Raw genomic sequence first — 26,588 nt, forward strand, 5'->3', positions numbered from 1 at the left:
ACATCATAACGCTTCGCGCGAAGTCTTAGACAAACTACTTTGCGGATAAAAGTTTGCTCCACCGTTTCATAAACCTTCTTTTGTTCTCCTTTCTTTTACGCCACTAATCGACAGAGCATAAGCGCCGGCAGGGTATTAAAAAAATTAAGAGCCCGCGCCCGTTAATGACGGCAATTATTGGCGCCTTACTGGGACACACCCATTTGACCGTAACAATGTTTTCACACCGCGATCGAGAGCTGCTCCGAGACCCGGGGTATGTTATTTTTTCTTTTGCTTCGCTTTGTTTCCAGGCAAAACTGCCGGCCGCGAATAACGCACCAGCCAGTCTTCTTCGCGAGCGACCTCGGCCAAGGAATGCGCTGAAAAGAAGGGGGGGGGGGGGGGGGGAGAGAGGAGAGAGGAAAGCTATACGCATCAAGTATAAACAGCCTAGGGTGATTGCCTCTCGGCGAGGCGCATATTCGGACGGCATGTACTCAGTGTTTATGTGAAATCTGTTTTCGCGTGTATTCGCGCTGTTCCATATTCTGCTCGGCGGAGCGATTTTGCAAAGACGATTTCGATCTGTAGTGCACAGCTGAATTTAGGTTTATTTTGACCAACCGCTGTCGTTTAACGTGCAGTGAAATCTCTATACCCAGGCTTTATCACATTCCGCCTGCACCGGAATGAGGTTGCCGCGCAGATGGACACTAGTGTGCGTGCGTGCCGGCTATTAATGTGACCGCATTAAATGCATTGACGTCGTCAGTGACGTCACCAGATCGAAGAGTGCTTATTGGATGGAGAGATGTGACGTCACCAGACCAGGTTCGTCTGTATGAAGCCTCCACCTACCATCAGCAGGCCTACGCGCAAAATACGCTGGAATGATATCCCCGCTGCTGCCTTGCTCCACTGCAGTCCGCAACATTTTAAGGTGTTCATCGAAAAAATATTATGCTCCTGTAATACGTGGTGTTTTTTTTTCTTTTTGTTTTCGGGTATTAACGCTACCCTCGTGTAATACCCGATACCCGGGGCTTTGGAGTTGTATCTTAAATTTATAATAAATAAGTAAAAAGTCGGCTTGCAGGAGAAATTCCTTCTCCGCACTGCTAAGGAAGAGCAACCTGTGTCTCACAAGCAACACCAGCCACTTCCGGTAAAGGCATCAACAGCTTGGAATACTGTCGCATCGCCAAAAACATAGTGTAATTAGGTATGAGGGCACGGGGCGAACGATTCGTCGGATATCGTCTGGCCTCATGAAGTGCTTCGAGTGTCCACCTGAAATTTGTCACTGCAAACAAAGACTACCTAAGTGTGCCTAGTTTACAATGCCTCACTCCGCTTATCTCGCGTCGATCTGCGATTTTCAAATTTCTATCTGAGTGCATAAGAAAAATATCCTAATAAGGTCACCTGACCTTTGGAGTAAACCCATTGCAAAATAAATCGGCATGTAAGAAAACATGTGACAGCAATCGCTACATTTCGTTTATCTACAACAGTACGTGTACATTGTTTCCTTACCTCAGCATATGTTGCTTGACACAACTTGCCGTCCTGGAGCGCTTACAATAACCACACAACGTCACCTTGCAAGAGTGCTTTTTCTACGACACAACTGCTTGCGGCAAAGCCTACCTAACAAAAAAGTTGCAGTTTTTTTCTTCACATTCCCATTGCGCATGTGTTATGAATACTGAGTGCGTCATGTTTTTATTCCATCATGAAATCAATACCGATTTCATAAACAGCAACGAATAATATTACACGCTGGGAGGATTAAGTGAAGGGAGAAACGGACTAAACAAACAAGAATGGCGTCTGGCCAATCAGAGCGTACACTGAGTAAGGTGCCTGTGAACACACACTACTGAGTAAAAATGAACTAAAACAATAAAATCAGTGAAATATATTCTGCAAAGTATAATTATATCGTTCATTAAAACTTATTGTCATTAATTTTTTAGTAACGTGCATAATTTCGTACAGAGTGTCACAACGGATAGAAGTTGTAACTCAAAATGACCACAGTTTGTCATGTATGTAATAGAGGTATTGGGAAATCACATAATTTTATTGTAAGCGCCCCTGGACCCTAGAAATGCTTAAAATACCTTATTACCGGAGACAAAATCTGTCTGTGTTAGTGTATCGAGGGACGTGCTACCAAGGCTACTGCTTAGTGAAGTACTATCTAGAGTTCGGCAGCGAACGTGAAATAGCCAAACAGTTGCGATATATGAGTGCTGAATTCATCTGGACAGAGGAATTTAGTACCAGCTGCAGCACAGGCACCCATAAAGAGCTGCAAGTTCACAATCTACAGACCTGCGTACAAAGCAGCCTAAATAAGCCTCGCAAGCTATGCTAAAAAGCGGTTTGAATCACACTGTCACCCGCCGCGATGGCTCAGGGGTTACGGCGCTCGGCTGCTGACCCGGAGTACCCGGGTTCGAACCCGACCGCGGCGGCCGCGTTTCGATGGAGGCGAAACGCAAAAGGCGTCCGTGTGCTGTTAGATGTCAGTGCACGTTAAAGACCCCCAGGTGCTCGAAATTATTCCGCAGCCCCTCCACTACGACACCTCTTTCTTCCTTTATTTTCTCAGTCCCTCCTTTAGCCCTTCCCTTACGGCGCGGTTCAAGTGTCCGCCCATATGCGAGACAGATACTGCGCCATTTATTTGCCCAAAAATCAATTTTGGCGTACCCGAGGAGTTCCCGGGTTCGAACCCAACCACGGAGGCTGCGTTTTTATGGAGGCAAAACGCTAAGGCACCCATGTGCCGATGTCAGTGCACGTTAAAGATCCCCAGGTGGTCGAAATTATTCCGGAGCCCTCCACTACGGCACCTTTCTTCCTTTCATCTTTCACTCTCACCTTTATCCCTTCCCTTACGGCGCGGTTCAGGTGTCCGCCGTTATGTGAGACATACTGCGTCATTTCCTTTCCCCCAAAAGCAATTTTCAATCTTGCTGTGATAAAAAATAAAAGTATATCTGATACAGAAACGCACAAAACTATGTTATATGCGTGTATTAAACAAAAAAGCAAAAACATTCTGTTCAGAAAGATTACAGTTACTATATCGGCATTTTAAGATGCGGTCATTTCTCAAGGAGCTATGTCGATGACGACAAAGTTAATCTAGCGATAAGAACCACAGTCCACGTCGTCGGGTGTCCATGTCTCACTCATTCACAAGCGCGAACACAGCTCTTTCGCTTCCTCTGATCGCTCGTTCTCGGGGCGCTAAATAATTTCGCCGTGCCAGTCGTAAGCAATTATTGTCAGAGCGGACGGCAGCAATTATAGGGGCAGCCGTTAATCCGCCATGACGTACGCCCAGTCACCGTCCCGGCCAATGCGCGTCGTGGCTTCAATTATTCGCGCTGCCGGTGCACGAGCCGCGAATAGGCAACCTGAGCGCGTTCCGCTTCGCGCGTCATTATTACAACCGAAGGGAAAGCGGCGTGAGAAGATGTATTAGATCCAACAAGAATTGAAAGCTTGGGGTTGGTTGGCATCCGTTCATTTTGTAGACGACAGCTTACTGCAAAGACAAAATCACTGAGAGCAAGCAGACTGCCCTGACACTTGTAACAACGTTTACCCAGAAAAATAAACTGAAAAAACTACACTTTCTGACACGTGGTAGAGAATTAAAAAAGTGAATAGAAATTCAGAGAAATTCAAGCAAATTTAGACAAACAGAAAAATGCATTTCGCAATGTACGCATTACTTGAGGTAATGTGACGCAGTGCAAATTATCAATTTCGCCACAAATAAGAGCACGTAAGAGAAATCAAATTAATAATGCCTCATCGGAAAAAAAAACGCGTCGGTCATAAAATTCGTCAATTGGCTGGACGAAAGTGACAGCACCTCTCCAGATAACTCTCACTGGCTGAGGAAAGTGACGTCACCGGGCCGGATAATTCCCATTGGCTGAGGTGACGTCCCCATACCGGAAGTGATCTAATTGTAGGTAAAGACAACAGCTTTTAATGTTTTTGCATTCCCAACAAATAACCTAAACAGCTGCCCATGTCAATTTATTTCAGGAGTGGAGGCTTTATGATGCCGAAGTGTATGTGTACGTTTGGAAGCGTTTCTCGGCGATCTCCTTTCGTGTTAAACTGGAGGCTATGTCGCACAGTGTCCCAACAACTAATGCGTCAATTACCATAAAGATGACCTTTCGGCGAACTGGACCGCAGGTTACAATTACCTGGATGTGGTTTGATATGCTGTCCGAGAGGTTCGTACCACTGGGGAATAAAAAAAAAACATTTTTCAGTTTCAGTTTATTTCCCACAAGTACAGGGCATGTACGAGGTGTGGCATGGTTGACTATATCCTTCAATTTGTAAGTAATCTCCAAATCAAGGCCATTCGAAAATGGCAGTATGTTTAGGTGATGAAAAGAAGCCCCAGAAGAGTTAAAATGCTAAGTATATCTAACAAAACGAAGAGTATAACGCATAAACTGCTCTTATAGTAATTAAATGGGCTTTCATTTTCCTGCCATGTAAATTACCCAGATACAACATAAATTTTGGAAATTAAATGTGTCCTTTAGGCTAATTCTTGTCAAATATCTCGAAAAAACTACACTTCATGTTTGAAAAAAAAAAATAAAGGACGTTGTATAACAAGGAACTCATATTGCGGTACCAGCCTGTGCTCGAGCGTGATACCCACAAAACAAACCCTTATCTCGATCCGGAAGGGCAGGCTCCTAAGCAGTGACCCTCACAACAACACAGCCGTCCGCACAATCTCACATGCAACCCTGTTCAGCACAAGATACATCAAAGGTAGAAGATAATGCACAAGAGAGAGAGAGAGAGAGACGTTCGAGAATGTCCAGGCACTCACATCTAATTAACGCAGAGCACGTTACCATCCGTGTCCCGAAATATAGACGGCCTTTGAGCAGCAATCTTGACCTCTTTCAAATGCCAGCGCCTATTAACTCACAACAGCGCGTCGCCCTCCTAACCCCCCGAGATTTCGATCTGAGCTGCCCGCATGCGATGTACAGCTACGTAAGCATACACATTCGCTTTTCTCCATACAGGGCACGTAGCAAGGACCTGCTCCATTCAGACTCAAAAGGTAGCTAAAAAAAAGGTGAGCCTAAAAACGAACGGTACACGTCGCGCATGCGCACAAGTGCACGCAGCACGCACCTGAGTTCCTTTCAGAGAAGTAGGCATAGCCGGCTAGCCAAACAGGAATTACGGCAACAAAGCAACCGCGCGTTCCGCGAGTCAGCGGATCAGAAACGGAAACTCCGCCAGCCGACCGCGGGCTCGTACGTAATACGTCACGCTATATACTGACCCCCCTCCCCTAATGGGTCGGTACGAGCCGTGGTCCGAACGACGGCCTCGGAGCACGTAAGAGTCGTTGAGATCGCCGCACGAAATGAACCCAACCCACGCGCCTGGTTTCTCGGAAGGAAAACACACAACAGCAAGAGCACCATAGCAAAAAAAAAACACACACAGACAGACACAAAGAAATAGCTAGAGCGATGAAAGGTAGTTCAAAGAAAGGAATGTGCACTCTCGCGGGGGAGGCGACCATTTGTGGGGCATCGTTTCATACTGGGTGAATGAAGCGAGTTCCGGTCGGCGGTGCCTGAAACCTTCCGTGGTCGCGTATAGAAGAATTAGCAGCGGAGTATATAAATGCGATACACGCGACTGAACGCACGTTCAGTGCGCGGATCGTTATGAGAATGGAAACGCGACCCTGCGAGACCGGCGTGACCAGCACCGCCGCCTGGCGGAGTACTGAGTGTTTACTTTTCGTCATTCCGACCCGTCGCTTACGGTGGCGGCTCAATGGTTCTCCTACCGAGCACTCAAAGTCGTAGGCTCGCGTCCTGTGACCACAGCGGTAGAGTGTGAATGGTATTTAAAGAAAATTGAAAGCATTTCTCGTATGAGCCGAAGCGGTGGTGATGTGGTTGTGGTGCTCGGCTGCTGACCCGAAAAACGCGGGCTCGATCCCGGCCGTGGCGGTCACATTTCGGTGGAGGCGAAATGCTAGAGGCTCGTGTACTGTGCGATGTCAGTGCACGTTAAAAAACCCCAGATGGTCGAAATTATCCGGAGCCATCCACTACGGCGTCCCTCATAGCCCGAGTCGCTTTGGGACGTTAAACACCGTAAACCTCTTTATCGTATGCTCTATAGAATCATAGATTCCGTGGGAGAAACCATCTCTGCAATGAGATTTCAGTGGAAAAATTACGGCTAGTCGAAATTGATCCTGAGAACTCCCCTACGGCTTTATTCACAGTCCATATAGTGTTGATTTGGCACGTGAGAATTCGTTAATTATAAACAACCTCTTTTAAAAAACGTGATTCAGGACATTCAGGACGTCTTGCGTTCTCTCCTACTTTATTTTGCTCAGAGAGAGAGAAAGATAAAGGGTGCCCCTCCCCCTTTAAATTTGAGCCCTATAAAGGGGCTCAAGTTTTTAATATGGTTATATAAGACGTGGAATGAACCAAACCCAAGTTTAAACCCAAGACGTTCGTGACTCCACGAAGAAGAAAAAACAGAATGATGCAAGCTTGCGTTAAAAAAGAAAATAAAGCAGTGTGCAGTTTCGCAGCCAGTCGTTGCATTTGCCACTTATGCAAGCTCAATCATGTTTTGTTTATCTCAATGAATAAAATTATTATCGTTACAGCGTCAGCTCTCATAACCAGGTGCACGACACTGCGCCTCCACGGGGCTCCCCACTGCTTCGTTAAGGAGCACGTCCCGCATTCTTGGAGGAAAATTTTGAACATTAGAATATTGTAAGATACTGTTATGGAAAAATTGGCGGCAATGATCCATTCTTCTGATGGGTTGCAATATCTTGCAAAGTTATTTTCCATCGCTCGTATCCAGTAGATAAGATAGCTACAGAAAAGCAATGAGAAACACTTTTGACGTTAACAAAAAGTGAGTAGGAAAAAATGCAAGCCTGTCGAGGACAGATCTGCGGACATATTGATTGTTATAGTGAGCTCTTGCATTATGTGAAAAACCTGCGTTCGTGAACTATTTTCTTTTCAAAAGTGTTTTTCTCCAGAATAGATGTGTATGGCCCCGATCGAATCATGCGCGTTGCAGGTAATGCTGAGCGCGGCGGTACATTTTTCGATTCCACCGCTTAATTAAAAATAAAGTCGCAGCCCACACACAAAAAAAGTACAACTTATTGAACACTCGCAATTTCTCGAAGTGAAGCTACACAAACAGCGATACAAGTGACCTCAGGAAACGGGGGATCCATTCACAGCGACTTGCACCAGGGTCTCGTGCCCTTTGATGCTCGCTCCCTCTCTCTGGGACGCGTAGCAATGCAATTCCGGCCGATCGAAGAAGCGTCTCTGCGTCCGTGAACTCTGTTCCTAATGGGTTCTCGCGGAACGAGTCCATGCGGCGGGGGAATCCATTTCACTTAGTGTCGCCAAAGAGAAGTTGAAGGAGGCAAGGTCGTGTTCTTCGAAAAAGAGTTTCTAAGAACGGAGTGCTGGTTTTCGTGGCTACAGCTAGAATCCATTCGTTGATTCCCCGCTGCGTGTAAGACTGTTTGTTTGAACTGCGGGAAGCATGTTCTCAGTCGGCGACCCCGTTCCTTTGTCGTGCCTTACGTTCTGAAGCAGCAGCCGGACAATAGTTCGGCCATTACAGTAGTGGAGCTATTTCTTTTGACGATAAAATTGCACACGTCTGGGCTGTGCTGGCAGGGAAACAAAGTACTGTATTTTAATTGATATTATTGCAGGAACAACAGTACTGTGTGTTTTCCCCGAATTACTAACGGAAGCACTACCATCAAATCAAAAGAACTTTCCAAAACATTCTGCAAGCTTGCGCAGCTCTCCAATGCAGACTTTATAACCTTCGCGCAGTTTCGACGATAACAAAAAAAATTGAAGCCGACAGTTTCACCACCGGTTCAATTTCCACCATTTTTTTTTTGTCGTATACAAAGACCTGAAATTGAATTAAGCTTCCTGGTTGGAGGAATGCATTGCCCCTTAGCATCAATAGAAGCTTAAGCGGTATACATGCCACGAAATGCAGGTTCGATCTCCGCCGCGGTGGCTCAGTGGTTAGGGCGCTCGACTACTGATCCGGAGTTCCCGGGTTCGAACCCGACCGCGGCGGCTGCGTTTTTGTGGAGGAAAAACGCTAAGGCGCCCGTGTGCTGTGCGATGTCAGTGCACGTTAAAGATCCCCAGGTGGTCGAAATTATTCCGGAGCCCCTCACTGCGGCGCCTGTTTCTTTCTTCTTTCACTCCCTCCTTTGTCCCTTCCCTTACGGCGCGGTTCAGGAGTCCGCCGTTGTGTGAGACAGATACTGCGCCATTTCCTTTCCACAAAAACCAATTTTCATTTTCATTTTTACTGCTTTGTGCTTAAAGCGTATATCCGCAACAACATTATACGTTGGTCTGTGATTACGGAACGTTTTATCCGAAGCGGGCGAGCGGGGGGTGGGGGGGGGGGGGGGGGGCAAGACCACGCATTGTTGAGAAACCGCTCCGTGAACGGCGAGGGCTCGCAGCCTAAACGAGCTTTCTAATTTGGAGAGAAGAGTCCTGCAGAAAAAGAAAAAAAAATTAAACGAATAGAGAAGCTAAAAGAGAAAGAAACAGAAGGAAGATTAAGGAAATAAAAAAGAAGAAAAAACAGTGTACAGCGCAGGTCACCAGGAGCATCCAACAAAGGTCTAAAAAGACACGAAACACTTTTGCAAGTCTGCCACTCGCGGGGTGCTTGTAAAACAGCGCCAGCGTGACCGCGTCACGCCGCCTCTGTCGCCAGAGCGTGTAAAATTGACGCGCGCGCACGGGGCGCCGTTACGTGCTTCACCCATTCGTTGTTTCCCTATTTTTATTCTATTTTTTTAGAGTACGTGGACGACGCGTAAGCGGTTTGTTCATGCCAAGGCTAACTATACTTCTGCCTTTCGTTCTCTATTACTCTCACGGTTTTTTTTATCTTCCTATTCGAGGGAGTACCTCTGTAAATGCTCCACGCGGTTCCAAATGCCACGTACAGCCGAGAAATCTTCCCTCGTGTATTGCCCGCTTACGTACACTCGATTCCTGATACCAGCGCGAACGCATGAACGCCATGATCCGCCTTGCGACTAAGGCGGCCCTAAACCTACCTCGTAGCACTAGCTCAGCAAACCTCCTTGCACTAAGCATGCATAACACCATTCAGGAACTAGTTGACGCGCACCTTCAGGCACAGTACCTTAGACTTGCCGCAAGCGCCACTGGCTGCCATATACTCTCCTCCCTTCGCATCAACATATCGGCTAACCAGTCAACCCTTATAGCCATCCCTCGACACATCCATACACCTCTCGTTGTGAAACCCCTTCCTCGAAACGTCCATCCCCAATATCATATCCCTCGCCGCGTAGCTCGTGCTAATGCCCTACATAAGTATTACGGGCAAGCCCACGATGCCATTTGGGTAGACGCCGAATGTACAGCGCATGACGCGGTAGCAGTTGCCTACAATCAAACCCTACCTCATCCCCTGACTCACCGTCTTCCCTCGGGCTCTACGCCTGAGGAGGCAGAGGAGAAGGGTTGAAATGCGGGCCAGTTGTTTCATAGTAACTTGAAAAAAGCCAGTCACAAAAAGACAATGGACAAGAGCAGGAGCGTACACGCCACAACGACTGGTTGTGGCGTGTACACTCCAGTCGTTGTGGCGTGTAAACTCCTTCTCTTGTCCATTGTCGTTTGTGACTGGTTTTTTTCAACAGGCAGAGGAGACCGCCATCGCCCTAGCCCTTGTACATTCGGACGCCCAATTCATCTTCAGCGACTCCAAAACGGCTCTGTCCAACTTTGCCAGAGGCAGGATTCACACCCCTGCCTGGAAATTGTTCAGCACACCTACCGAAAATTTACCGCGCAGGGTAGAGCTCTAGTGGGTGCCAGTTCACTCTGAGAACCCTAGAAACGAGGCTGCCGATAAATTGGCCCGAGGTCTGATTTGCCGGGCTCGGGACAGTCTCGATCCAGGATTCTCGAGGGAGCGGGCGCACACCTTTGCAGAGCTCGCGCAAATACTCAGTTTGGACTATCGGGCTTACCCTCCTCCCCTGCCCTCTCTTACGCACTCCCAGCAGGCCTGTCTGTCCGTCCGTTCGTCCGTACTGATACCAGCGTCAAATCCTCGTGCCCGAGTTAGGCTCCTATGCGAGATTTTCTGACCACAGATTTTTTTATAAATTTAAAATCATGCTCGAAATTTTTCGAACGGGCATCGTAAACAATCAAGCGTTCTTAAAGTGAGTAATCGCTAAAGGCGTGACATAGGAACAGAATGGTTGGTTTATGGGGGTTTAACGTCCCAAAGCGCCTCAGGCTATGTGGGACGCTTTAGTGAAGGGCTCCGGAAATTTCGACCACCTGGGGTTCTTTAACGTGCACTGACATCGCACAGCACACGGGCCTCTAGAATTTAACTTCCATCGAAATTTTAACGCCGCGGCCGGGATCGAACTCACGTCTTTCGGGCCAGCAGCCGAGCGCCATAACGACTGAGCCACCGCGGCGGCTACATAGGAACAGAAGATTGCTGACAAAGCATAAAGCGAGTTTACAAAGCAGAAAAGCAAGTGAGGCAGTAAATTCACAGTAAAATACGTCACTACAGTCCGGCTGGTATAGTACCATTGTCAGCTACATGGCTCTTCGACCCAGCCCAACAGCATCTCCAGCAATGATTCTGTGACAATGGATGGTGTGTTGATTTATGAGGGTTTAAAGTCCCGAAATGACTGAGGCTATGAGGGACCCCGCAGTGAAGGGCTACGGAGATTTCGACCACCTTGGGTTCCTTAACGTGCACTGACATCGCACGAATACAGGGGCCTCTAGCATTTCGCCTCCATCGAAGTTCGACCACCGCGGCCGGGATCGAACCCGCGTCTTACGGGCCAGCAGCCGAGCGCCATAACCACTGAGTCACCGCAGCGGCGCCTCTGTGGCAGTACCGTGCCACTTGAAAACAGGACAACTCTAGCCTTTTTTGCTTTGGATTCGCTTGATTTCGCCTCTTTTACGGCACAAATATGGTAAGAAAACTAGCAAACGCACAAGGCACTATTATGTGGCTTTACTGGCCGTACCCGCCATACAATCGAAAGCAGATAAAACGAAACCAGCACGGTGCATCAGGCTATGACAGCAGCAATAACAACTAACTATATAATCTGAGCAGATGCACAAGAAATCAAGACCAGTCTTTGAAACACGAGGTTATCTTGGCGAAAAGTTCACCTCTTAACAACAGGTGTAATCAGTCGGCAGTGAAGCTGAATTTATTAAGTGCTGGCCGAAGACTGAACTGATCTGCACAAAGCATGGGAGGTTTAGCTGCCCTCAAATCACAAAGTGAACAAGGGAGGGTAAAGCCTCAGAGTTCTTGCCAACATTTCGACAACGGGACTTGTGTTTGTCTGGGCAAAGAATTCATCATTGGAGGAGTTTATATAGGGTCTCCACTCCCAGGAGGAAGGCCCGTTAAGAGTGAGGGGCGTGATGAGGTCAAGGGTGTTAGGGTGAATCTTCTCCGGGCATGTTGTCTGCATGCTAAAGAGGCTGAATCCGTTGACGCGCAGAACTGTAAACCATGTGCCCACCCTCTCTCAGTGATATTGACTGTTGCGTGCAGTGTATTGGCGATTTTCATGAAATCGATGCAACGCTGCGGCGGCGCCCCTAACTAGTCTAAGAAGGATGGCGTGCACGACATCCACGTCGTTCGCTGCGCTGCGAGTGCTTTGCCGGCACATTCATACGTTATTGTCGTAGTTTTTTTCTTAAAAATGCGCCTCAGGAGCGCTGCTGCATGAATTTTATGTATGACAACGAAATAGAAGATCCGCTGAGTGTCATAGCACGCAATTTTTCTAGCGCCCGCAATACATAGATAGCATGCGAACAGGAAGCTTTGCTGCTGTAGTGGAATGCTAGCATGAGCACAAAAGTGTGGTTCTTTCAAGCACTGAGCTTGTAATTATAAAAAAAATATAATATCACTGCGGAACCCGCATTGGGACCGAGCCGGTCCCGAAACGTCGTGTTTTTCCAAAAATTAACTTGGTTGGCGTCAGTCATCCTTCTACTAAATTAAATTTCCCAACCAGGCAGACTTCTGTCCAATGTTTTGTTTTGAGGAATGCGTAAGCATTGAGGTCTCCTCGCGCTTCTTCGTCTAAATTAATCAAGTTCCATCATAGGCCATTTTGAGTTTTCAAACTTGGCGCACCCGCCGCGGTGGCTCAGTGGTTAGGGCGCTCGCCTACTGATCCGGAGCACCCGGGTTCGAACCCGACCGCGGCGGCTGCGTTTTTATGGAGGAAAAACGCTAAGGCGCCCGTGTGCTGTGCGATGTCAGTGCACGTTAAAGATCCCCAGGTGGTCGAAATTATTCCGGAGCCCTCCACTACGGCACCTCATTCTTCCCTTCTTCTTTCACTCCCCCCCTTGTCCCTTCTCTTACGGCGCGGTTCAGGTGTCCAACGATATATGAGACAGATACTGCGTCATTTCCTTTCCCCAAAAACCAATTATTATTATTATAACTTGGCGCCGCGCTTCGTTTTCAAATTTGGCGTCACGCTTCGCTCCATCCACACTTCCTGATTTTTTTTTTCAATTTTTGGCTCTAATTAATGAACTAATTACTCCACATGTACCTCGTGATTTCCCCTGCGAGATTTTTTAATGCTATATCTAAAACCATTCTTTTTTCTTATAACTCATTCGTTCGAGCGTTATCGTGATGACAAGCTTGTGATGACACGAAAATGCAAACATAGCTATACAATGCTTACGCCTTAAAAAACAGATGATTTACCGGGACTAGAACAGCTTATGCAAATAAGATGTGGCTACTTGTTTGCAAACATCGCTGAGCACACGTCCAAGGGCACATTTCAAGTACGAAGAATGATGTGCGTGGCTACTTGTTACGATAGGCCTTATTACGACATACGTGCATGGTGATATTAGTTGTCCACAGAAAGTGGGGTTTCGGGGCCTTTCGGAGCGCATTCTTCGCAGCTAATCAAAAGTCAACCTTGGTCACCGCAACTACGTTCGCACTCAGGTCTATGTCCACCTTAATCAACCTCAATGGACTGTCAGCCGCTATTATTACTTCTTTCTTTACTATTTCACTCATTAGTGATCGTAGAAGGTTCTCCAATGCTGCGCCAAGAAATGGAAGCATAGGCGAACCCGCCGCGGTGGCTCAGTGGTTAGGGCTCTCGGCTACTGATCCGGAGTCAGTGCACGTTAAAGATCCCCAGGTGGTCGAAATTATTCCGGAGCCCTCCACTATGGCACCTCTTTCATCCTTTCTTCTCTCGGTCCCTCCTTTATCCCTTCCCTTACGGCGCGGTTCGGGTGTCCACCGAGATACGTCCGACAGTCACCGCGCCATTTCCTTTCCCCAAAAACTAAATTTAGGAGAGTCGGTCTGGAATTGAGCCAGGAACGGCTGCAGTTCATCCGCGATGCCAAGCATAAAGGTTACCTTTGCAGGCAGCAGAGGATCGTGAACGGCTGTTTCGACCACGCAGTAACTGACGCTGGTCGAGCGGTTGTCCTCGTCTCGACACGACTCGACGTAAACATTAAGGTACGGCTGAATCTCAATAGCTCTTGAAATTACACGAACATTTTCAAGCCACTGCGCAGCGCAGAACTTCACAGGGTAAGTTGCTCCCGCTTACGCGTGCGTATTCAGGGCGTCGGGCAGGTACGCATTTGAATAAGTTGTACAAAGCCCGAAGAAGTTCCATGATTTGCCAACCTGTTGCCGCGTGTCCGGTTTTGAAAGCGCCGTTCACAACATGCAGGCCACAGCTACCAACTTCTAGAATACGACGGCCGTCAGTGGATTCACAAAGTTCTTGTTTGATCTCACGGAGAAATTTTATGTTTACATTTGGCCCATCCATTGAGATCTTCAGAATTTTTGATCGGAAGAGTCCATCTTGAAGTTAGAGTCTGACGGAAACCCGTCTGGTCGGGATGGTACATGACGAAAGTAGAAGGCGCCGACCAAAAATGACGTTTCGGCTCACCCACGGGAGATTGTGAACAAGGCTCCCGTGGAGGAGCCGAAACGCCATCCCATCCTTTCTTTTGGTCTGCGCCTTCTACTTTCGTCAAGAGTCCATCTGTGGCTATTTTAAAAGCGGACACTAATTCTTCCGCACGCATGTGCCCGAGAAAGCATGACGTCAAGTAGCGCGTTTTCACGCTATGCAGCCGATGAAAGGCGAGCCAACACGTCCATTTGCTCTTTTTGCGCAACTTTGTTTAACGATTCGTCAAACGCCACGACGAGGTGGGAGGCTTGGCTCACTTCTAACACGAGATTCTCCTTGAACAAAGGTGCGAGGCTATAGACAATAGTATAACTTACCTTGTCTTTGTCAAGCTGCACTTTCCTGGCTGTGGCTGTGATGGGAACATCAAAGGGAACCCGGTGCCGCGGCAGCGCGGAGTGATGTGTGCGTCAAAACAGCATTAAGGCACCATATCACTTCAGCATTTATGACCTCTAAGTCACGCTGAACGATCGGGTTGGATGTCTGTCGCCGTGGTTGAAGCACTTGAAGGATGCGCAGAAACTGACGGCACTGGCCCGGCATTGGTCACATTGGTGGCCGGCGGTGTCAAAAATGAGGCTATAGAGGGTGTCCCGGCTCCGGTAATGGCTAGTCGGTGCTTCTTACTTTCAGCGCGACTTGTCACCGCTCTTCTTCCCATGTTGCTGAGGGAAAACTGCTTTCTGCATAGCGCACAGCACGCTGCGTTCGCGTTACTTTCGACGGGCCTAATCCAGGCTGCAAACTCGCCATGTTTCGTGTTCGTCCAGTCCTGGAGGAAAGTGCCTTTGAAGGCCGTTATGCTTGACACGTCGCACACAGCTTGCCTGCGGCACAACAGCAGTCATTAAAACTAAGTTGGTTCAAAACGGCGCAGCGAAGTACGGACAGAACTCGTTGCTTTGCCAGCGTCGGCGGATCGCGATAAGGCGCGAAACTATTTCTCTCTCTGCCAAAGCTGCGCCGACTGCATCGCGTGCGTGCACCCCCTGCGGCAGAAATGGATGCTTCCATCAAGGCGACGCGCAGGGAGGAAGAGTTCATTTGGGGCTTGCATTGCTCCCATTGGAAACCGGAAGCATAGCAAGTTCTCGCAACGTTTTCTGCCGCATTGTTGGAGCTGTCTACTCGGAAACACAAGAAAACAAGGGGAGGCCGCTGGCCATCGAAAAGCGAACGTGCGAACCCTAGAAAGCGCGCGCTCTCAGCGCCGGGGAAGCATGCACGGGGAAGTGTTCACTTTCGACGTACGCTTCGAAAGTCGAAGCGCCGCTGGCGCCGGAAAGATTTTTGCCGCCTAGCTGGGATGCTCCATTTGACAGCACAACGTTGGAGGCCGCCGGTCGCTGAGGAGAGGACGTGTAACGCAGCACTAAACAATCAGTGCAATGCCGGTCCCCACTGTTTACACGAGGCAGCATTATCGCGACTTTATTCCTTTTTAAGTACAACTGCAGCTAATTTTCCCTGATATAAGCACAAAAAACCCCTGAGTTTTTCCAGTTTTTCCAGATTATTCAAATTCCCCGAGAATTCCCGGTTGGTATACTCTGTTTTAACCGAGGCTGCAAGTCATGCATGTATTCACTCTCCTCGCTCTCCCTCTGTGGCTCAGCGGTTAGGGAGCTCGGCTACTGATCCGGAGCACCCGGGCTCGAACCCGACCGCGGCGGCCGCGTTTCGACAGAGGCGAAACACTAAGGCGCCCGTGTGCTGTGCGACGTCAGTGCACGTTAAAGATCCCCAGGTGGTCGAAATTATCCCGGAGCCCTCCACTACGGCACCTCTTTCTCTTAGTCCCTCCTTTATTTCTTCCCTTCCAGCGCGGTTCAGGTGTCCGCTGATATGTGAGACAGATACTGCGCCATTTCCTTTCCTCTAAAACCAATTTTCATTTCCAACTTTTCTCTCTCTCTCTTCCACAGAATGCCAGCGGCTCGCGTGTCCCCGGCGGACGAGCCGCCGGTAGCGTGGACGGCCGACCGCCGGGTGACCGCGGGCGCCGACGGCCTTGGTCCGCCCGCCTCGCCCAGCGACACACCGCCGCCCAACGGACACCACCGCAACAACGCCTCCTCCTCCTCCAACTCACACCGGACATCGGACACCGGCACCAAGGCTCCGTGCCCCGTCACGCCGAAAACTGCCGCGACACCAGGTCAGTTACGCACTGACAGCACTAATTCTTTAACCCTACCAGTCACGAAACATTCGGAGAGAAGATGCGGTCATTTTTTGTAGGCTAGCTTTGCGGCGCCCCCTGTGAGCCTAGCAGCTAGCTCTTCGCAGCACGCTGCAGCTTTCCTGTCTTGATTAAATTCATGTTTTGAACTTTGGGCGGTTCATCTGAACAAGGAAACTTAACACGCTTGCAGATTGGAGTCCCGCGACGACGGTGACCTCTGGCGGTGCGACGCCTTACCAGCGGCTACTCGACGCCCTCACCCACGACAACCGGTGGCAGAAGGACGTGGCACTCGGTAGGAGGGTCGGATTCTACCGGTTTCGTGGAGAGCTGGGAACCGGAAACTTCTCCCAGGTCAAGGTGGCTGTCCACTGTCTCGTAAAAGGTGCGTCTCCACACCACCTCGCATGGTCGGACCATTCTTCAAAAAATGTTTCTCGAACAAACTGAGGGCAGTATCTTATGGAAATTGCCACTAAGTCATTAGGGGAAAACTTCTCTCTTTAGCAATACAAGCACCACATTAGAATGCTGCGCTGCAGGTAGTGTGGAAGTCCTCCATCATCAAACGAACTATGCGAGGCTATCCATGAGCACAAAATTAGTAGTGCTGAGCACAAAATTAGAACATAGTATCGATAACGCCCTCGAGGTAGCCTGATAGAGCCTAAATTATATCAGCTGAACGCCCCATTCCAGATTCAAGTAAGCATGTGTCGTTTTTTGCGTTACACCAACAGCAGTTATATGAAACAGACGTACGCGCTGCAGTACGCATGTCCCGGATTCTCCTTCGCGAGCAATATTAGTCGGTCTGAAACACTTTTGGAAAATTACAAGCAAATCCTCCAAATCGTCATCAGGTATTATAAAATGACCTGTGTATTGCAGCGATAAAACGTTGACCGAAAGTTTCAGCAAGGGTTTAGCATCTTAACAAGCTTTTCAGGTCCTTTTCAAAGCGCCGAATCCTGTCATGATGTGTTACCGCCTCGGCTTCCGTTTTAGCGGATATGACTGGCCATGAACACATACATCAGGCAGTCACGAAAAGCAATTACTTAGGAACCAGAGCTTTTTAACTTTATCAGCAGTAAACACTCGTTAAGTATCGGGGCACAATTTGTGGCGAACTTCGCGCCCCGATACTTACCAATTGGTCACAACTTTGTGATTGGTCAGCTTCGTGACCAGTTACAAATTGGTCACAATAGTGTGACAATTTGTTATGCAAGCTCCCCCTACAACCATCAGTGTAAGTTAGAAGCGTTTAGCACAGCGCGTACCTCCACCGCTACCGCCTACCGCACGTCTCTGACCGGAACCTGGCACCCTCAGGGTGATCTGCAAATGCGCACTGGCTTCCTCGGAAGCGGTTCATGGTAGTGGCCGCGGATCACGTTATGCGAAGACTCTCTAGTAGTGGCGCCCTAGAGGTATACCTGCCGCGGATGCTAAGTGGTTAGTGCTCTCGGCTGCAGAGCTCAGCGTCATGAGATGACGCCCCAGCACAGTGGCCAATTTTCTATGAAGGTGAATGCAAAAGATATTCGTATGCTGTGCGAAGTCAGTGCAAGTTAAAAACTCCAAGGTGGTCGAAACAACTAATAAGGAGCCCTCCGCTTCGTCTCCTCTTTCACTGTTCATTTACTCCATCATTCATCCCTTCCCTGAAGAGGCGATTAAGTCAGGTGTAAAGCGATCAAGTGTCCGACAATTACCACGCCTTTCTTTTCCCCACAAGATATTCGTGTCTTGACGTCGCGTGTGTCCCCCTTTCACGGCGCAGAGAAAGTGGCCGTGAAGATCCTGGACAAGAGCAAGATGGACGCCAAAACGCAGCGCATGCTGGCCCGGGAGATCGCCAGCATGGAGGCGTTGCACCATCCGCACGTGATCCGGCTGTACGAGGTGATCGAGACCCTGAGCCGGGTCCACCTGGCGCTGGAGTTCGCGCCGGGCGGGGAGCTCTTCCAGAAGATCACCAGTGACGGACGCTACACGGAGGAAGACGCTCGCGTCGTCTTCGCGCAGGTGGCGTCGGCCATCAACCACATGGTGCGCCTGCAATTCGTAACTTTCCATCCTTTACACCACTTTGATTTTTATGGCGAGAGCAGTTATGGCTACATGAACTCCAGCGGAAATAAAAGTGACAAGGAGAGGCCAAGGGACGGGGGGTGAAGAAAAAGGGCAGAGACTGGAGGGATAATATAAAACTGTGCAAAATATGTAGCACCACACCCGCCGTGATTGTCTATTCTGAAAGCAGTGTGCACCCGCCGCTTTGGCTCAGTGGTTAGGGCGCTCGGCTACTGATCCGGAGTTCCCGGGTTCGAACCCGACCGCGGCGGCTGCGTTTTTATGGAGGAAAAACGCTAAGGCGCCCGTGTGCTGTGCGATGTCAGTGCACGTCAAAGATCCCCAGGTGGTCGAAATTATTCCGGAGCCCTCCACTACGGCACCTCTCCATTTCTTCTTTCACTCCCTCTTTTATCCCTTCCCTTACGGCGCGGTTCAGGTGTCCAACGATATATGAGACAGATACTGCGCCATTTCCTTTCCCACAAAACCAATTATTTATTTTATTTAAAGCAGTGTGCAGTTTCGCACTGAAATATAACTTTGAAAACAGTTACATCTTGTATGACAAACATTTCCATACATAAGGAACTCAACGACTATAGCGACAAATCAACGATATCGCTTTCTCACAACAGCAAGCTGGGTGGGAAATTTTGTTCGTTGTAAAATATTGTGCGATGATTCGTTCTCAGTTGACATCTCAAGTTTTGTATATGAAAAGATTATCTCACTGAGGGCGCACGCAGCACGAGCGCAACATCGTGCACCGCGACATCAAGGCGGAGAACGTGTTCATCGCGGGCCACAACCTGGTCAAGGTGGGCGACTTCGGCTTCAGCACGCAGCTTCGGTCGAGGGACGAGGCCCTGGGCACCTTCTGCGGCTCCCCGCCGTACGCAGCGCCCGAGCTGTTCCGCGACGAGAGCTACGCGGGGCCCGGCGTGGACGTGTGGGCGCTGGGCGTGCTGCTCTACTTCGTGGTCACCGCCTGCATGCCCTTCCGGGCGCAGACCGTGGCCGCGCTCAAGAAGCTCATCCTCGAGGGAAACTACGCGATACCCGAATACCTGTCCGAGTCATGCAAGAAACTCATCGCCTCCATACTGCAGGCGAGCCCGTTATCCTTGCTTTTTCCTCGAAAAATACTGTTGCCGGTGTGACCGGTTTGACCAACACCCTCTCAATGCTAAGGCCTCTCCACCGGCCGCGTGACGTCACGCCAAGGGACCGTGCAGGCCCCGCGCTCCGCGATTTCAGCGCGCCGCGCCCGTCTGCACTATTCGGGTACTGCCGTACGTAGCTGCCTTATAAGTGATTCCTTCATTTTCATTTTTGTCGTTGCTGCAGAAAAGAAATTCGCTAGTTTGTGCGCGCCTTAGGCTATCATTTTATCTGCTTTATATATTTTTTTTATTGCAGAACACCTTATTGTCAAGAAAGTTCGAGCTGCTAATACAGTTTTTTATAATAAACAATTTAGCATACGGCCGCCAATTTCGCATTATTGGTCATTATAATAAAAAATTGATTAGTTAATTTCAATTAATCATCTAATTATTAGGTTCTATCACGTACATGATGTCTGCCGTGCGGTAAAATCCATCCGCACAGACCGCACATGCGTATATCTAGTTGTTAAAGTAGAAGTTCGTGAACATTGAAAAAAAAAACACCGTCTACTGCGCATTGTGTTAGTTTTATTCTGTATTGTGTTTTGCTTAAAGCTTTCACACACAGCAATAATGACACTCACAATAATGTTGCGCTGTTGAGTATTTGTACAGCTAATCTGACCCTTACAATAAAAAACGACGAGACACCAGCAATGAAGTGTGCGCAAAGCATTTTTATTGCTTGGGAATAAAACTTACTTCTTCTTAAGCGTTGCTGCTTTCCGGGCTGCGGCCTTCTGCTGCGCATTGTCTTGTATGGCATCATTTCTTAGTTTGCAAAAGTTGTTTAGAACAACGTTGGTTGCAACGCGTACTACCAAGCGCAGGAGAGTTTGTGCAGTGTGGCCATTTTCACATGTCTCAATGTCGTGTTCGTCCAGGAGGGAAATCGTCTGTGAAATCACGACACCACGTTGATTTCTACAGGAGAGAAAATCTTCCGCGGTTGCTCCAAAAGACAACTTCTCTGGAACTAGTTTAGTCATCAGTACCATGTGAACTGTGCATGGCTGGGGAAACTTCAGCCCTCCTCTCGACAGGTTAGCTATCATGGCAGTATTTTCCGCTTCGATCTCTCGATTTTCAATCACCAATGTGCTGAAGCAATCAGAACATGAAAGCTTCTTTAAAGCAGCATGAGCAGCGTATCCTGCAATGTAGACAATAGCATCCATGTCAGAGTGGGCGTGTGTAATATCGTCGTCGCTGACAGCCACAGAAAAGTTGCATGGGACAAGATCCTCACTTACGTCTTCAAACTCTGTTTCCTCGCGTGGAAATGTCAAAAGTTTTTGAAGACGAAGCTTCTTCTCACATTCGTAGAGCTGACGCACGGAAATGTGGTACTGTGATCCTGCCAGCTGGCGGTAACGGCCGAACCGGTCTTCTAGCGCATCCGTCTGAAATTTGCCCAGCAGTACGTACTTGAAGTGAAGTTCTTCTAAGCAGTAGCGCGAGAGTTCTACCAGAGAATAGCATGTCAGTCGCAAAGCACTGTGAGTCTCTTTCGTCAGCGAGCCACTGGTGATGTTTATTCTTGCCCAAGCGTCCAACCAGTCCACAACGCCGCTCAGGAAAGCTAACTGTGTGTCATCAACAGACCTTACAGGGTCTTGCATGCTGTCCCTTAGCCTCTGGCCTTTGCAAGGGGTCTTAACATTGACTATTTGCCACCATGTGAGGATAACGTCAATGAGAAGAGCAGTCGACTCAGCTTGAGGAATCTTGAACGCGGAACCATGTGTCCTGAGGGCATTTGAAACAAACTGATTAATGACGTCGAGAGCGAGCTTTACATTTTGCCGCTCCATTGAGGTTGGATTCACGGCTTTTGCGTTCAGTCTGTAAGCAGCCTTCACAAGCGACGTCTTCTCTGAAGAATAAAGCTGCCGCACAGCTGCGAAAGAAGCAGCTTTCATACGAGGAGGCCCTTCGGGCATTGCTCCACTCAAGTCCATTTCAGGGAAATAGAGGCATGTTCCAGGGTTTTTCTGGTTAATCCAATTGTTCCTAATGCACTTCAAGAGATGCACAGGATCGACCACGTAGAAAAGAGGGCGAGCGTTATCGGCTGGATGGGGATAGACAATGCTCACCTGAGGACTTGTAGCAAATAACGACATCATCTTGCGGTTCAGAGCATTGTTGTCCGTTATCACAGCGATAATTTTGAGCCCCATTTTCTCAACATTAATGATTATGTTCTTAGCATGCTCGTGCAAAATTTCTGCGCTCAGTTTGCTCACAGGTAATATGTGAATGACGTCCTTGTTTGCAGAAAGGAGTGATTGTACCATGAACACATGGGCTGTTGTTGCTGGTTCCGTTGAATGAACCGACGATCCTACTATTGTGCCCCCTTTGTAGTCGAAGTATGGTTTTATGTGGATCTCATCGATCATCAGGGTCACTGTCTTCTCGTGGTCTTTCATTGATTTGACTCGTTCTCGGATGTAGGAGAGACAGTGCGGTTGATTTTGCTCCACAAGAGGGTCAGCTTTGTAATTTGAGCAAACACGGCGCAGTGTGGAAGGATGGGGCAGAATGATTCTTGATGCAGCTCTTGTGAAGTGATATGCGTGAGGAGAAATTGAATTCAAAATACTGGCGAATACCAGCAGCTCTGCGCTATACACATGCTGTTTCGCGAGGAGAAGCTCTATCTGCTCAACCAGAAATTTCAGCAAAGAAGACTGTTCTTTCGTCGTATCACTGTCCTCAATGAGGTCTGCAAGAAGTGAACCGACAAACTGCAATACTTTAGTATGTTTCGACTCTTTCGTCACCTCAGGTATATTATGCAAGCCTATCTCGAGTTCTTCTAGCAGCAAGGACAGGCTGGAGGTGTCGCATACTTGAGCTGGCAGAATCCTGCCTGAAGGAAGCGACAGAAGCTTCACTCCATTCAAGAAAACAGAAAGTGACAGATCAGGGAGAACTACCAAGGCGCATTTCACATTAGGTGAAGGATCATTCTCGATGAGAAGGAACCTAACGCACTGCTCATCGACAGAAACGGTCCAGAATTTCGTGTTGCAGATTCCAGGCAACTTAGATTTGAACTCCTCGTAAGATGAAACTTTGTTTCTTTTCTGTTCAAGCTCATTAGACTGAAGTGACTTCCTCATAGCCTCCTGCAAAGCAGCGTTTTCCCTTCTTGCTTTTTTCGTCTCTGGCGATTCACTCCGTCCAGGCGTTGAGGACAAGTATTTTGGGCAGTTTGGAAAAACAGAAGGCGCAGCATCAATCTTCAACTGTAGCCTGTCACGCTTCACCTCTATTATTTTCCCTGTCAGTTCATCTTGGTGTGACAACGTCGTAATGAAGTCGCCTGCGTGGAAGTGCAGTTCACACACCTGCACGAGAAAATGAAGCAAGGCCATTCGCCATGACTCTCCATTGTCTAAAACACTAAGTAAAAAGAGTCTGAATAGTGAACAGCTTTTACATATTTACACAGCTTTTACACAAGCCTTATGCACATCCACAGAACTAAATGCTTCCTGGACAATTCATACATAAGTGTAAGAAGTGATATCATTGCCTACAAAGACAGCATGCCTTTCCGGGAGCGACAGCTCACAACTAAGATAATTACCAGCGCCTATTAAGCAATATTTCAGAGTCTTACCCTCGAATGCTCTGTAGGTGTGAAATCCTTCCGTGGAATGGCTCGCAACCAGGCTTTTCTTCGTACTTCGTCTCTTGGGAAGCAATAAACACGTACTTTGGGACCATTCTGGTAGTTCCCGCGGCACCCGGGAACACAGCACCGGCCCATGTTTCACGAAGTTGCACTCGCTACACGGCAGGCAATCAGTTTCCCATTCGTGCGCTAGCACAGGTACGCACGCCACACAAGAAACGGCCACACGAAACAGACACAGCCGTGCGAGGAGCGAACGGAAATGCACCCAACGCCAGGCTGAAAGACTCAAGCAGCAGCTAGACGCTCACTGCAAGACTGCGTTCGTGTCTGTGCTTGCCCGGGCAAGCGCGAGCACATCGAGGGAGACAACCGAGCGGAGCGGAGCCGCGCTTGGTGAGCAGCCTGACCGGACACTTGGCGTGACGTAGCGCGTGTGGAAAGGAGGGCCTGGAGAGGCCTGAAGAAAGTATTTAGAGGGTGTTGGTTTGACGCCCATTTACCATTGCGTCGTCGCCATGCAGGGGCGGGTTTTCGAGTCCGTCTTGGAGAGAGCGGTCCCGTTGGAACCGTATACTTCCTCAACTTTGTGTCGAAAACGTAGCGCTCAGCATAGATTTGGAACCGTATACTTCCTCAACTTTGTGTCGAAAACGTAGCGCTCAGCATAGATTTTCTATGTATAATTTCTCTCTCCCCCCCTCCACACTACCGTCAGTCCGCCTCTGTCGCGGTGTCTGTGGCGCTTGGTGTTGGAAGAGTTGAGCTTATTGCCTTTATTGAATTTAGACATAGCGGACTGACGTAGAGGTATTCAAGATTATCGCGTTTCTTGCAGTGTCGAGTGCATGACAAGAGAGCGCATACGTCCCACTGCGCACGTGCAATAGACGACGGCATGCGTTTAGAGTACACACCCCAGTCTCGTCATATTGCTGGCTCGATTGCTGCTGGCACTTGGTAGCGCTGCAGGTGCACAAAACAGTTCAACAGCCAATATGGTGACACCCACGTTTGAATGGCTATAGGCGAGATCATCATCATTGGCTGGAGGGCCTCCTGTGAGGTGTATTTAGCCACGTTTACATGAATACGACAGCAGTCCATCATATAGACTTTCTGGCGTATCGCACTCACGTAAACAAGGAAAATGGGCCACGGAAAGCGCGTCGTGCTAATCCGCCAGGCAGATGTAGATCGAGAAAAGCAAGTAGTTTCGCGGTGAATGGAAACAGGTTTGGAGGCTGCCCTCCTTCTCCCTGCGCTGACTTTACAATACCCCATCAGCCGGATAACAAATCAGACTGCGCTCAAGATGGGGGCAGCTGGACCCCTCTCTCGAGTGCACTGGTCGAGGGGTCACCGTCCCGACAGACTTTATGTGGTACATTTAAGCAGTGGCGTGTCGGCTCCGCGAGATACGCTAGGAAATACGATGCGTCACTGCCGCATTCATGTAAACATGGCTTTTGCCACTTTGTTCGCGAGTTATGACTAGAGTAAGTGTCCGCTACACTGAAACTCGATGGTTATGAATTTTAATGGCGTAAGGACAGCTTTGGCCGAAGAGCACTATGGCACGAGGTATTTTGTCGTCTAACCAAGGTGGTGCGTTCAAAGGCCCGTTTTCCAAGCAGACCAAAGAGAAGCAGAACACCAGCCCAAGGGAAAGCTTGTACCCAATGGAGACCAGACACCCGGCGGCACTTGGGATGGTACCGTGCACCTCCTGCAAATGTGGCAAATGCTCGAAGTAGGAGCTCTAAAAATGTAATTCCCAGCCTCATGTGCGCAGTGTCGTACCATTCCAACTTGACTAAATACAGCATTTGGTGCGCCCCTCCCACACTGCATGGTTCCTCACGTAACACGAGGCTACAACACTTAACCAACATTTTTCGGCTACGCAAGAGACGAGTGCCTCCCAGTCCTCTTGTACTCCTCGCCGCTTGATGCTGGCGCTAAAACTCACAGGCCGGTTACGACTTTGCAATGCAAATTTCAGCTCGCGTTCACAAGCTCTGCACTAAAGGGCAGTGCCTTCCTCTCCACAGAAATCAGCCTGGCGCTGACCAACAGGCAGCGGCTTCAACCATCGCTTGCATTTTCTCCTCACCGCGGGCGACCCTGTTCCCTCTCTACGCACTCCTTCATTCTGCGGACACGACGGACGCCGCGGTTTCGGAAAATGAGGCAGTAAAAGCTGTCGCTGTAAGACAGTCTTCAGCACTTTAGTGGTAGCTGTGCCGTGTCCTTTAGCAGACACCTGTGATCGGGTGCGTACAAGACAAAAGAGATGCCTGGTGTGATCTATCGTCGGCAGCTTTAAGCAGAATCGTCAAAACCAGCTTATTACATCGTAGCATAGAGCTCGTCTGCCTATTTGGCTCGATCGAAATGCAATATATGCTGCATGTATGGTGCAATTATTACATATGTATGGTTTATGGCTATGCTGTATGACTAGACATGAGATGTGATACATGTGGTCATCTATGATCATGACATAACAGCCGCTTCGGTGGCTCAGCGGTTATGGCACTCGGCTGCTGACCCAAAAAACGCGGGTTTGATTCCAGCCACGGCGGATGAATTACGATGGAGGCGATATTCTAGAGGCGCATGTACTGTGCAATGTCAGCGCCCGTTAACCACAGGTGGTCAAAATTTCCGGAGCCTTTCACTACGGCGTCCCTTATGTCCTGAGTAACTTTGGGACGTTAAACACCAGTAAACCATAAACTACACTCTAAGAAAAAAAACTGGCCCAGGGGGAGGCAAAGGCATTTTTAGTCCTCAAAACAACCTGTTTTGTCTAAATTTGCATACGACACTCTTCTTGCCACAAATGCACGCCGTGCGCAAACTCAATAGACTAACTGCTGAGAAAAACCAACGGGGGGCGAATTGCAGCATGGCAGCACGCAAAAATCGCGCAAGACCACTATTACAGTAGCACTCGATTTTTGAAGCGCAAGATGCCCTCCAAGGCGAGAGAGGACTGTCGCTGCCCGTGACGAGGGAGATAGGCTGTTTTGAATGAGAAAAAGGCTTCGTGAAACCGAAACGGCCGGCAGCTGTGCAACTGCATAAACAAGTACTACAAGCACAAATACATGTCGACTATGAGTTGCAAAGGTTAGCGTTAAGCGAGTATACGTATTTTCATTTTATTGCCATTTGTTTACTAGCTTATGTGATGCTGTGTAAGTATCGGCGACGCTTAGGGAAATGGTCAGTGGCAAGCAGTCAATTCCCTGTAACCGCTCTGCCAGTAACAAAAAAACGAAGTGAACCTCGACCTTCTATGTTTTCATCAGGCTG

General features: G+C 48.7%; 1 protein-coding gene across 1 annotated transcript in view; it reads left to right on the forward strand.

Moving 5' to 3' along the window:
• The window catches only part of LOC144110453 (serine/threonine-protein kinase NIM1), a 56,542-nt gene that overhangs the window by 23,526 nt on the left and 6,428 nt on the right, over positions 1–26,588 (forward strand). The window contains exons 3-6 of the mRNA XM_077643351.1: positions 16,102–16,334; positions 16,552–16,746; positions 18,151–18,419; positions 19,193–19,555. Coding sequence (XP_077499477.1) covers positions 16,103–16,334; positions 16,552–16,746; positions 18,151–18,419; positions 19,193–19,555 — 1,059 coding nt within the window. The 5' untranslated portion in view covers position 16,102. The remainder of the gene's footprint in view (positions 1–16,101; positions 16,335–16,551; positions 16,747–18,150; positions 18,420–19,192; positions 19,556–26,588) is intronic.

Source organism: Amblyomma americanum, chromosome 11 (genome assembly GCF_052857255.1).
Source record: "Amblyomma americanum isolate KBUSLIRL-KWMA chromosome 11, ASM5285725v1, whole genome shotgun sequence".
In the NCBI taxonomy this organism is placed as follows: Eukaryota; Metazoa; Arthropoda; class Arachnida; order Ixodida; family Ixodidae; genus Amblyomma; species Amblyomma americanum.